The sequence below is a fragment of the Falco naumanni genome, chromosome 5, assembly GCF_017639655.2.
Source record: "Falco naumanni isolate bFalNau1 chromosome 5, bFalNau1.pat, whole genome shotgun sequence".
Taxonomy (NCBI): domain Eukaryota; kingdom Metazoa; phylum Chordata; class Aves; order Falconiformes; family Falconidae; genus Falco; species Falco naumanni.
Window position 1 is genome coordinate 2,769,569 of NC_054058.1, and position 12,879 is coordinate 2,782,447.

At 38.5% G+C, this 12,879-nt stretch overlaps 1 protein-coding gene across 4 annotated transcripts in view; it reads right to left on the minus strand.

The window, feature by feature from the left end:
* Nucleotides 1-12,879, minus strand: part of STXBP5L (syntaxin binding protein 5 like) — a 209,063-nt gene that overhangs the window by 50,262 nt on the left and 145,922 nt on the right. For 2 of the 4 annotated variants that reach the window (XM_040597094.1, XM_040597093.1), the window contains exons 17-19: nucleotides 8,968-9,093; nucleotides 4,077-4,228; nucleotides 2,340-2,411 (exon numbers count right to left, since the gene is read on the minus strand). In XM_040597094.1, the coding sequence (XP_040453028.1) occupies nucleotides 2,340-2,411; nucleotides 4,077-4,228; nucleotides 8,968-9,093 (350 nt within the window). The remainder of the gene's footprint in view (nucleotides 1-2,339; nucleotides 2,412-4,076; nucleotides 4,229-8,967; nucleotides 9,094-12,879) is intronic. The other 2 variants (XM_040597097.1, XM_040597095.1) reach the window with 1 other exon arrangement.

Sequence of the window (12,879 nt, forward strand, 5' to 3'; positions counted from 1 at the left end):
CCTTTCGCTCTTTAGTTGCAAGGCACCCCAGACTGAAACATCAATGCTTTATCTCTTTGTCCCAGGATTTGAGGAGGTTCTCTCACATAAACAGGGCAATAAATATCTTCTTTTGATATTTGAATGATTCATAAATATGCATCTCTAACTTACATGACTTCCATCCAAGTTAAAGTAGTAATCCTGTCTTTCTAAAATTTACTCACAAGTGTCCAGACATAAATTTAACATTGCCAAGATAAACTGCTTTTTTGTGCTGAATTCTCCTCTTAACTACTTCAACGCAGCTGACAGCACCACTGTCTTCCCTGATACTCTAATCCACAATACTGTTTCATCCTTGGGACATCACACTTTAACTCTCAGATTCCGGCTGAATACTAAACTAGACTGTTTCTTCCTGTAAATCACCTCAAAAATGACTGACAAAAAGTCTAAGTATTTTGCTCACTGATAATCTCTTTTTTGGCTTCAGTGCCTGCAAGTCTTATTTTCTCAAACTGATCCTCATGAAATTATCTTCCTGGTTCATTACTTAATTGAATCAACTTCTGATATGCCTTCCCATTAACTTCCATTTTCATTTATATAACCCTCAAAACTTTAGACATAATGCTTATGTTATCACATGACTGCTGCTGCTTTTCCCTTAATAATATCAGCTTCAACTACACAATTTCCAAAAAGAATTTACTTTTCTTTTCCCATCATCATCTCTTACGAGAAGAGATAAAGTTGTACGCAAAATCCTAAATCCATTCTCAATACCCCTTTTAAAACTCGTAACTCAGATAAGACATATAACAAAACATAACTTGAGAATGACTTAGCAAGATATTTTACAGTCTCCGATATTCTTGCCTTGTTATCTTATTGCCTGGTGCATCTTTCAGATCATACAGTACATACTTTTGTATAAATATCAAATGGAAAAAGCAATAACCAAATAATTTTTGAGGAAAGAAATTAAGTTGTTAATGATCTTGCACAAGATTCAGACTCATACTCTTCAGTTGTGATGTATACAGAAAGATTTTGTGGACTTTTCTGATTTTGTGGTTGAAGATGGAAACAAGGTCATACATTTTCAGCTATGAAAAACTGTGCTCTGTGCCTGTCATTTTGAATGAAAAAGTTGGTTATTTTTGGTCTTAGAATTTATTAATTTTTCAGTAGGGGAAAGCCCCCAAACCTTTGACTTCTGTCTGTCCCTTGGGTTCTCTGTTACACACCTGACATTAGCCAGACCAGACTAAAGCTTTAAGACATTATACACCAAATCTTTTTACGGACTGCTGAATTTGTAACTGGACTAGTTGTTTAACTAAACAGGCCACCTTTTATGAAGTACTATGAAATAAAAATCATAGAAATCAATTGATAACAATCTAGAAAGACAGAATAGACTTTCTTGTGCAAGTGCACAAATTATTTTAATAGCTACACAATTCTGTATTTATGTGGGACGATAAAACAACTGCCACTTCTTTATCTTGCCTATACCAAGTATTTAATGTAAAATTGCCTATCCAGTTGTTCTGTGAAAACTACTGTAAAAAGAGATGAATAAGAGGCATCCTGGAGACCTAATTACATATAAGCACTGCAGTTAATTAAGATACATACAGCTCATCTGTTGAACAGTAATTTTTGAAAAATTAATAATAGCTTTGTTCATTACATTCTGCAGTGATGAATACCAATATTTAAATTGCGTATCACTATAACTCAAAATTTAAAGATATTAAAAACATTAATTTTCACAGCTCTCTTTGATGTATGTATTTTTATTCCCGTTTTACATTCCCCATTAAAGATCAGAGGCATGGGATGGTTCCCCAAAGCCAAATATTCAAGTACCAAACCAAGATTAAAATTTTAAATTTCACAGCACCCAATCCAATTGGTACTCTTTTAAGCCACATTACTCTTCTGAAAATAGGGAAGAATTAATTAATAACTACAACCAGGCAGTGCCATTGCAAAACAAGAAATGCTTCATATAAGTGAATGTACACTGACATGAATATAAAACCAAAGAAAGATACTGTCATCAAGAAAGTAACATTGTTGAAAAATCATTTCTAAGGCCCAGTCTGCCCCACATAAGTCACTGGGGTTTTCTCATTGACTCTTGGAAGAAGAAAACAGATCTGAAGTATCTGTATAATAAAGACAATTGTCAAAATTAAGCATGGTTGACATCACAGAAGGTAGTAAGTTTGCATGCAAGCTGAATGTGTTTAAACAAAACACATTACAAAGCACAAATACATGGGTTTAAGTCAGGCATAGTCCAATCATGAGAAAGCTGTTTGCCTAACCGTCATAGAACTTACTCTGATAGGAAGTACGGATCCGTTTCGTTAAATCTGGATAAAAGTTAGACAGGCCACGCATGCAAAAGTTGTCTTTGGAACATGCCAGTACACCAGCATCAGCAGCAGGCAGAGGAAAGAGAGAAAAAACAGTCTAAAGTGAAAGGACGTGATAATCATAACCAGCATCTAGAACAGCCAAGGTGAAGAAATTTCAGCAGATGCTTACCTTCCAATTGGGAGATATAACAAGAAAAATCAAAAAAGTAAAAGACATGGGATGGATGGTGAGAAAGCAGCTGAGGCTTTTTTTAGATGCATAGTTTCTATAAGCAATCTAGAAGTGCGGATTCCTTCTTAGCGGTCACTTGTCCCCAGCGGGCTCCATTCTAGCAGCACGGCATAGCTGGAAGGCTGCCTCAGAGACTAGCCAAGGCTGTCGCTGGCACGGTGACGCCCTGTGTGGTACGGTGCTGATAATAGCTATTTCTACAACAGACACCCTCCACCTTTTGTACAGGGCTACTGCAGCATTTTGCTTGTGGCTAGCTGCTCAAATTACTTTGGGAGCTGCTGCGAGGCTGGCTGAACCAGACAGAAGCTGAAGGTAGCTTAAAGCTGCTTGTCTCTTCTCTCCTCAGCTGTGCCAAATTTACATCTTTAACACTTGGCACAGATGAGAACTAAGCTTGCCATGATTAAGTGCCTAGAAAGTGAGATAAATGGTCTTTCAGGAATGGAAGTGGACCTGAAGACTTACATTTTGTTCTCTAAATTTTACTTTCTGTTTGGAGTATACACACATATTCCCAATTAAAAAAGTTTCCATTGACTTTATGGAGAAATATAATTTGATGATTTAGTGCAGGGCCTGCTGAAAAAAATGCTGATGCTGTAAACACACTATAAGCTGCTGCTTTTTTATTCTACAGTTAGATTTAGAACTCAACATTTTCAAACAGATTTTTAAATAAAATTATAAAACTCCACAGCTATGTAAAACACATTTCATAATTGTGTCTGACTCAAGTTACTATGGAATATGTAAAAAGACTTGAAACACAGAAAATCTTCTGACTTTTTTCTCATACAATAAATTTTTTAGATAACCAAAAATGTATGGTAAAATTTAGCTACACTGATGGACCAATACTTCTAACATACAATGCGTAATAATAGCTGTGCCTTACAAATGTGCTCCTCTTGGCATCAAATGTTTAGATGGGGTACACCTGGATTTAGTAAGTTTCTATCAAGAGCTTCAATTCACTAACAAAGTGGCTTATTTGAACTACCTGTGCTACCTACACAACATGTCTCTCAGGTGTTAACACTTTGCCAAACACAACTGCCTTTTCAAATACCAACAAATAGCACTTGGCAGAAGAGACAAGTAATTTTAAATTTAAGTCTTACCTATTGGTATGAACTTATGGAAACCAGAAAGAAAACAGCGCACAGACTACACTTCAAGTGACTGCCAGAGAAACCATTTACTGCTCTGCTCATTAAGATTTTTTTACATAGACTCAGCTAAGGGAATCACTTGCTGACCTCCATCCCAAAAGAATAAACTTCACAAAACATTTTCTTTCTGAGAAAGTGTCAGTACCTAAAGCATGTCAGGTTTCTTTTGTCAAGTTACAAAACTTCCATTGGCTGGCAAATAGTCATGCACTTCAAAAGCACTGTAAAAAGCCACAGGCAAAAGGACCAAAGAACATATCAGGCTCATAATCACAATAATTTATTTCCTACCTGCAGCAAACTGCTTGCTTTTGCGAGGTGAACGGGGCTGACGCTGGTACGGATCACTTGATCCATATAGGTCAAGGGTTCCCATGCTCAGCAGTACTGTCTTCTGCATGATGTCCACAACAGCCAAACCGTTGCAGTTTCCAAATGCCACTCTGAGAAAAGAAATGTTCCCCAAAGGGATTACTAATATGTAATGAAGTGGTGCAAACAATAATCGTTACTCATTATTATGAATACAGCACGAAGATTTTCTTCAGAAACTATCAAAGATTACATTTTATAACTCTTAGATTTTTAATTCTGAATTTACAAAATTGTGTCCTGAAGCACAGTAGTTGACTTTCCAGAAAGACTTTCAATCAACCTCCTGTGCCGAACGCATTGCCATAACGTCTAAATACCGCTTTACTGAGCAATGTAATTCTAGTCATAATGATCTAAATTAAGCCTACAAATCTGAACGTAGATCTTAAAAAGTGGTTATACATAGATATAAAATACAAATACAGATTAAAATACAGATACAACTACCTGTATAAATAATTATTTTAAACTAAATATGAATGATAAATGAAATCTATTAAGCTGTACTGTGGAGATACCCAAATCTGAAAGGTACTTATATAATTTCCTACCAACTCTATCAGCTTGGCCAAAACTGTCTCTGCCCCTCTGCAATGCTTCTTACACATCCCATTTTGATGGTGGTTTGATCAAGATCTCCAAACTGGTATGAGATTGCCTAAGATCTGGACTGCAGCCTTGTTATAAGGAAAAAGAGATGGAACAATTTCTTTCTTTTTTTGCCTAGGAAGTCCCTTTTGAAGCATTCTGCCTGATTCTTCTCTATCACTATTACTGATTTCCCAACACCAGTTTCAGAAAGTGGGAAGAAGCACTGGACCAGCAGCACTTTCTCCTCCTCTCCCACAAAAATGTTTTCTAGTCTTGCTTTTTCCCCAGATTGGAAGGGGTGGAGGGTGGGGGTGGGGGGAGGAAGAATACAGTGCATCGATCTGAGGAGAAGAAATAAAAAGGGAAAAGGAAGAAAACAGATGCTAAACATGTCTATATGTAAGAACTGGGAGAAAGTCTGAAGTTAACCATAGCATATGGAAACCCATATAACTCAGCAGGTAATATCTTTGCTTCGTATTCTCACTAAAACATTAAACCTATTTAAGATTTAATATTAAAATAGGCAAGTAAAACTGAATAATTCTGGATTAAATAATGGCAAATCAGTTCACAGAGCATATGACTATTGGAAGGATCCATACGCCAAACTCTTGACACTGCATTGTTGGAGAACTGATTTAAGCAGGGATATTATATACTGAGAATTATTGTACAGAAGTCTCTCCTTTTCTATCAGAGTACAGTTTTAACTTCCAGATGGAAAGGATTGCAGGTGCAGCCACAAGGAAACTCAAAATCTCAAACCATGCTCAATCAGATTAAGAATAATTTGTGATCAAGTTTCATCATTTTATGTAAGAAGGGGTTAAGGTGGTCAGTTCAAAGCCCAGCAAAATATTTAAGCATTCAGTTCACGCTAAAATTGAGCTGTGCACTCACCTCCACCTGACTCTTCTTAATATAGCTCCAAAACATCTTACAGGAGATATGTGAATTTGTGTGTGGAAAAACAGTAAGGAAAGAGAGAAGTAATGAGATGGAGGAAGGGGAATCAGGGTAGACAGAACATTTCCCTCTGTTGTACCTTTTTTTCTTCTGCTTCCATTATAAAAAAAGAGAGTTACATATAGCAAATAGAAAAGGTAAAGGATGAAAATGAGGTGAGTTTTAATTATTTGTCAAACTGTCCAATTAAGGCACCATCTATAACAGTGACTCAAATTCTACTGGTTGTTACTACACCATATTTTTTCTACCCTTGACTTAACACTGACTTTCATACAGCATCTGTGGAAATATGACGAATGTACCCTTTTCCCCATTGACTCGTCGTTGATCTGTAGCTTAAACAGGTACTAATATACACCAGCTTAAAGTGTGTACAAATCCACTTTGATTTGGCAATATTTGTGCTTATGTGGAAAGATCATATGGTGAACTGGGGAATAAAGTCCATATTTTATGAATACAGAGTAATATCTGTTTCAGAAACTACTAAAGCTTGGTTTGCTTAATAGAAGAACAAAATAATTTTTAAGAGAGTTTTCCTGGGACAAAAAGGAACTCTGTCACATTTGCCAGAAGACCATATTGTGCAAAGTTTTATATGTCTTCATGTTTCTTAACACAAATTGACTGATAAAGAATAGAAAAAAAATATTTTGCTGTTTGTTTTTGGTATTCTTGTATTTTGCTTTAAAGCATATGTTAATAGGCATTGTCAGAGAAAGGATATTGAAGTGAAAAAGATTACTATGGCAAAGCAATTCCTGTGTTCGTAAATCCCTGTGTTCTAGGTGGAGAAGAAAAATAAAGGAATAAAAATACCAAGTGTCAACCTCATCTGTTAATACTTCAGTGAGCAAAAACTAGAGCTATCTGAATTTTGAAAATTATTAACCTGAGACATTAAATTTGGAAAATATGAGTCACAAGAAGAGCTAGTGATCATTCACTCTCTGGTCAGCAAATTAACAGAACAGATCATCACTTCCTGGTCTGCCTTTTTCTAGACTTTTTTAAATTCACACAGAAGCATGGTTATAATATTACTTATACCTAAATTACTTTACCAAGAAAAATCAGAAATTGCTCATTAATATTGTAACACTTCTGAGGAATGATAAGAAAATCTAGAGAGACAGTACTATTAACAAGGTTTAAGATAAATTGCTAGCATCCAAGTCTTAATGAAATCAAATGCAAAATAAGCATAATGATTTCTCAATTTTGAGTGATGAATAGAATTAGTTGCTAGGAAATGTTCTATTCTGTGGTTTATCTTTCACAGAAATATCATAAAATCCTCATCAGACATTTCGTGACAATACGTAGATTGGCTGAAAATTTTTATCACATGAGCTAGTAACAAATTTTCAGAGACAATTTTCAACAGAACATACAGTAAAACATTTATTAATTGTGTTTAACCTTGTAGACCTTCAGTCATAATTGAAGCATTTTGTAAATGTTTCTCTTCTACTTTCATTACATAATGAAGTTTTTTGATCATTTCAGTAGAAAAAACCCAGGTGTTGATACTTCTAATTTGTAGCTCGGTACCATTAAAAGTAAACAAAACACATTAAATAAAGTTTCACAATGTCTGAAGTCTTTTATCTTTGCTGGGGATAAAGTAGTTTTTTTAATCTTACTTTAGTCCTGTTTCATGGCTGCAGCAATATCAGGGACACTACGTTCCTATTATTTGTAATATACAGCTACAGAAATCAAAGTAATTAAAAGAACACTGGAAGTAGACACTTCGGAACACACTCACCATCCTGTGCCTTCCTGCTAGTTAAACTGATTATTATAGGAAAAATAATTAAGCAAAAAATGACCCAAAGAACACTACAACTAGCATGGCAAAACCGACAGTGGCAGCTTTTCCACGTTGTGAGGTTAGAAAACAGGAGAAAAGTAAAGTATTGAACAAAAATTCAATGAAAGATGGGACTGTACCTTGTCATAGGCCCAAGGAAAATGTTGAGAGACAAGAGAGGGAGAGAGAAGAGAGTTTGCAGAAGGAATTTAAAGAAATAGGCCTTTCTTGGGACTAGCTTTTGTAGGAAAGTTAAGTTCAGGTTATTGGGCTATTTTATTGATACATGCATTTATTTCTGATACACTCGTACTTAGTATATGGTGTTTTAAAGGAGGCTGTCCTCTAAACTATTACTGCTCCTAGCAAAGGAAACAATTTAGAGCATTTGATTGAATCAGGTACGTTTAGGCAACCACTGTGAGTACCAGGAGAACTGCAACTGGCAGGTACTTCACAAGTGGGAGAATGATATTCCTGAAGTCAGGTGCTGCCTTGAGGCCTGAGACCCGCAAGGGAACAAATGAGGCAAACCCCAAGAATTTGCACAAGTGACAGAAGTATCTAGGTATGGTGAAACAAAAGAAACTTCTAGAGATCATGAACAGGAAACTGCCTGGAAATTGAGGCCAAAGACTTAACAAAACAGCCCTCAAACAACATTTATTTTTTTCTCAAATGTAAAGGCTCCGCATACAGTTTCTGAAAGTCTCTGAAGAGAATCAAGTGACTTACTGGAAATCAGCAGGAGTCAGACACCTAACACCCATTATAGTCTATAGTTTTTATTTGAGTTACATCTTCTACAGGGAAAACCATTTTAATGTATCTGAGCAACCATCAGTGAGATAAAACATTAAAAACTGGCAGACAAATTGAACCTTAGGAAAAAAATACCGATGCGCCCACTTGCATTTCCATACAGAATTTAGCATTTGAATGTTCCTTACTCAGTTTTCAGTTTCAGGTCACTGATTCTCTTGCAAACAGATTAGTACAGACAGAAAAATGCTGTTCTCAGAAGACAATTTCCAACTAAGGTATGATGTCGTGATAAATGATATTTAACACTTAATCCCATCACCATTCTCTATAAAATGTATTTCACCTTGGTGAAATTTGATCCTTTCAAAATAACTTCTAAAATTACAGATTTAAAAGCTAATTAGATTTTATTTGAAAGGATGGATAGAATAATTTGAAAAGATTAAGCCTTTTAAATAGGACTAGTGAAAAGTTTAACTTCTCATATTACAATCTTTACGTGAGTTCAAATAATTTCCCCCCAAGAATCTGGGTTAGAGCAACTTAGATTATTTTTACTCTGACTTTTAATTGTCTGTGGGAAACTTCAACGTATAATTGGAAAATACAGCATTTAGTGCAATAAACAATAAATCAATGCTACCTTAATTTTGAGTTACTTACAGTCCATAAGCAGAGTTTACAGCAAGACTGGTAATCTGTTGTGGAGGCTCACCATCCACCCACACCAACTGAATAACAAGATCTGCCTGGTATCCAGGAGGCATTCGCACAGGTCGAGTCTTAACACTAAGAAGAGGAGGTACAGAGTAAGAACAAACAAACAAACAAGCAGACTGGGCCATGAATAACAACTGCTTTTCTTGAGAAAACACTAGTGAAGCACAACCCTTAGTAAGTCCAGAGCAGTACCAGCCCTTGCAGCACACTGTGTGTATACCCATAGGTTGAGACTGGGTGTTCCAATCAGAACAGGGATATTTTGGAGGAATTCCAGGTTCTGACTTTCCTTTCTGTCATAGAAACAAATCTGAAAACTTCAATGTTCCCTAGAGGAGAAACTCTGGAGAAGATGTAGGTGGGGGTCAATAAAAATAATTTTTACTTAATCATTTTTCTTTGATATTCCTTTGTCAGAACATTTTCTTATGCTATATAATGCACACTTTAAAAAGTCCTGTTTCCTTCTTAGGGGTATAGTCACCTAGTATGTGATCTGGTCTTAATGAACGAATCTTCCTACATAAAATCCGATATCCTTATTAACACTGCTCCATGTTCTGTTATGGCAAGCTCAGTGACTTGAGAAGCAAGTAGTGCAGGTGTATGTATTAAGGGGAGGTGTAAGAACTGAACACTTCTGTATGACTACTTCATGTGTGTTCCAGACTAATAGAACTGAACGTGATGATACACCAAAAGAAGATACTATGCAAGAACAGCAATACTTTAAGGTATTCATGTTATTCATTCGTACATTCATACTGCAGGTAGTAGTTCAGACGTAAAGCCCACTAGCCAGTGCATGTTCATAGTAGCTATAAATGTTGAGTCTGCTTGTACAGTGTGCACCCCTCTGCACACAGCCATAACAGGGCAGTCTATCACATAAAATCCTCTAACCCTGGAAAAAATAGTACCCAGAGAAAGACTAAGAATCAGGAAAGTACTGAACGCAGCTAGTTAATATAGACATGGACAACACATTGTGAAGAACTGCAGTTTTTGGCACATAACATTTCTCTCTGCTATAAGTGCTTCTCTATGCACATATCTCTACCATAAATATCTTAAGCAGTATTATCCTGTGTGCTGGATCTTACAGAGAATTCTTTGATGACTCTGATGATGCAGACTATCTCCTAAACCTGACTATGATGTGACTCAGCAAGCTTTCTAAGCAGCCCTGGCCCATATACCTGAAAAGATGATGGATCAGATTAGAAAAAAACCCAATTAATTTCTACTCAGAAGCAAATAGGCAAGCACTTCTTTCAAGAGAGGGTATTTAATCTTATTATTCAATAACCAAGACTATCAGTTTTTTTGTAGCTACACTGACTGCATCTGTTGGGATAGAGGTCTTGGTGGCAAACAGGGCTACCAGCAGTCTTGGAAAACTAAAGATAGATGCAGAAAGCTGAAGTAAAATGAAGTAAAACATAACCACAGAAAGGCACCAGGGCAAAAGTTCTGAGCAAGATAACTGCAGTAACACAACCAACAATGTACAATGCAAAAAGTGCTCGAATCCTGGCAGAGGTTATGAAGAACAGAAGACTGTGAGATAGTTCTCACACTTTTATGGTCTGATCTAGAGCACGGGAACAGACTGGACATGGAAGTACCTTATGAAACAAAGGGAAAAAATCTCCAGCTCAATGTTAGCAGTAGAAGCACTTGAAGATACTTTTTGGAGAAGTTCTTAAGGCATAAGGACTATTCCCTTAATAAGACATTAATATTTGTGGTGGGTTAACCTTGGCCAGCTGCTCTCTCACTCCCCCTCCTCAATAGGAAAGGGGGAAAATACTACATGAAAAAGCTCACGGGTCGAGATAGGACAGGAATATTGCTTACCAATTACCATCACAGGCAAAACAGACTTAACTTGGGGCAAACTGATTGCATTTATTGCCAATTAAAGATAAAGCAGGAGAGTGAAAAATTCTTTGAAAAGACAAAACTAAAAATACCCTCTCCCCACCCCTCCTTTCCAGGCTCAATTTTACTCCTGACTCTTCTACCTCCTTCCTCATCCCAAGCAGCACAGCGGGGATGGGGAACGATGGTGGCGGTCAGTCCACAACATTGCGTCTGCTACTCTTTCCTCATACTCTTCCCCTGCTCCAGTGTAGGTCCCTCCCAGGCGGCACAGCCCTTCAGGAGCAGACCACTCCAGCGTGGGTCCCCCCAGGCCACAGCTTCAGCCAGAAAACTTGCTCCTGACTGGGCTCCTCTCCACCGGCTGCAGCTCCTGCCAGGAGCCTTCTCCGACGTGGGCTCTCCATGGGCTGAGGGGGACAGCCTGCCTCACCATGGGCTCCTCCACAGGCTACAGGGGAATGTCTGCTCCGACACCTGGAGCACCTCCTCCTCACACCTTAGTGGCTGCAGGACTGTTTCACATACTTTTTTCTCGCTTCTCTCTCTCACAACTGCTGTGCAATATTTTTTGCCCTTTATTAAATTTGTTTTCCCAGAGGAGCCATCCTTTTGGCTGCGGGGTCCAGCCGTGCCCTGTGGTGGGTGGGTTGGAGCAGGCGGAACAGGCTTGGGGCAGCCCCAGCTGCTCCTCACAGGGGCCCCTGCACCCCCCCACCCCCCATACAACATCATCTATAACTGCCTTTTCAAAAGACATTCACACCCTATTGAATTAACCATTTCAGTAATACAGTTTGTGCTGTACTGCTTATATTTTTTTGTAGAGGGTTCACTAACCTTGCCAAAACTTTCCCTTATTTATCATTTAACAAGAAAGGTATTCCTCATCTATCTTTCTAAATGCATTTTCTTCACAGTGGCTTGGCACATTATTTCTTTTGCCTGTCGTACTGTTCAGTTCTTATATATCCATTGATCTGGAGCAACAATCAGCCACTTGGCTTGGATCTTGTCATAGGAAAGACACGGCAGCCGAGTTCAGCAAGTAGGATGCTTTTTCCTTGGCCTCCTCTTCCTCATTCCTGATTGTGCAGGACCAGCTGTGAGAACAGACCTCAGGCCACCGGTCTGGACTAGCACTCCTCCCTGCCCCACGCAGGGTTGCTGCAGTCACAAGAGCAAAAAGAAAGCCCTCAACAGCCACAGTCTTGACCCAAACTGGAAAGGAATCTCATCATGACAATGTGTCAATAGTGGAGATGAACAGCACTTTATCTCCCTGGTTAGAGTCAAGAAATTTACCACTTTAATTCTCTTGCATAAGAAAGCTTGTTACCCATGGCTGGTGACAGACTGCAAGAGATAGACACCATACTGCAACTCTAGCATGCCAAACAACGATGGGAGCCAAAAAGCAGGGCTGGCAGTAGTGAGATAAGGCTTTCTGAAGTGCAGGCTGACCAAGCCAGAGTAAGCACATGGTGCAGTAGGGTTGCACAAGACACCCTGTTGGAACTAATACACGGTTGTGTGAAGCCTGAAGAGAGGAAGCAGCAGAAACACGAGTTGGTGCAAGAGTTAAACAGTTCACTGTTAGCTGTGGGATGCCTTATCGCCTGCAGCTTTCTCAGGTCCCGTAGCCTCCTCAAACTCCATAGCCCTATCACAGTATACCTTTTATACCTGAGGAGATGGGGTCACATATCTGGGTATCGCGTATCTTGATACCACAGCAGAATATATGCAGCATTTCAGGATGAGGAATGAGACCTTCACTTGAATCTCCAAGACATAAACATCTCCTCTCACCATCATGACCCTGACCTGCTCCTACCTTTTCCCCTCTCTGACCGCAGAAGTACGTGAGCTGTGTGGCCAGGTTTTGGTAGTGTGGGGTGGGGGGCTACAGGGGTGGCCCCCACGCTGCAATCAGTTCCAGCTGGCTCTGCCACAGAACCCTGGCAGGAC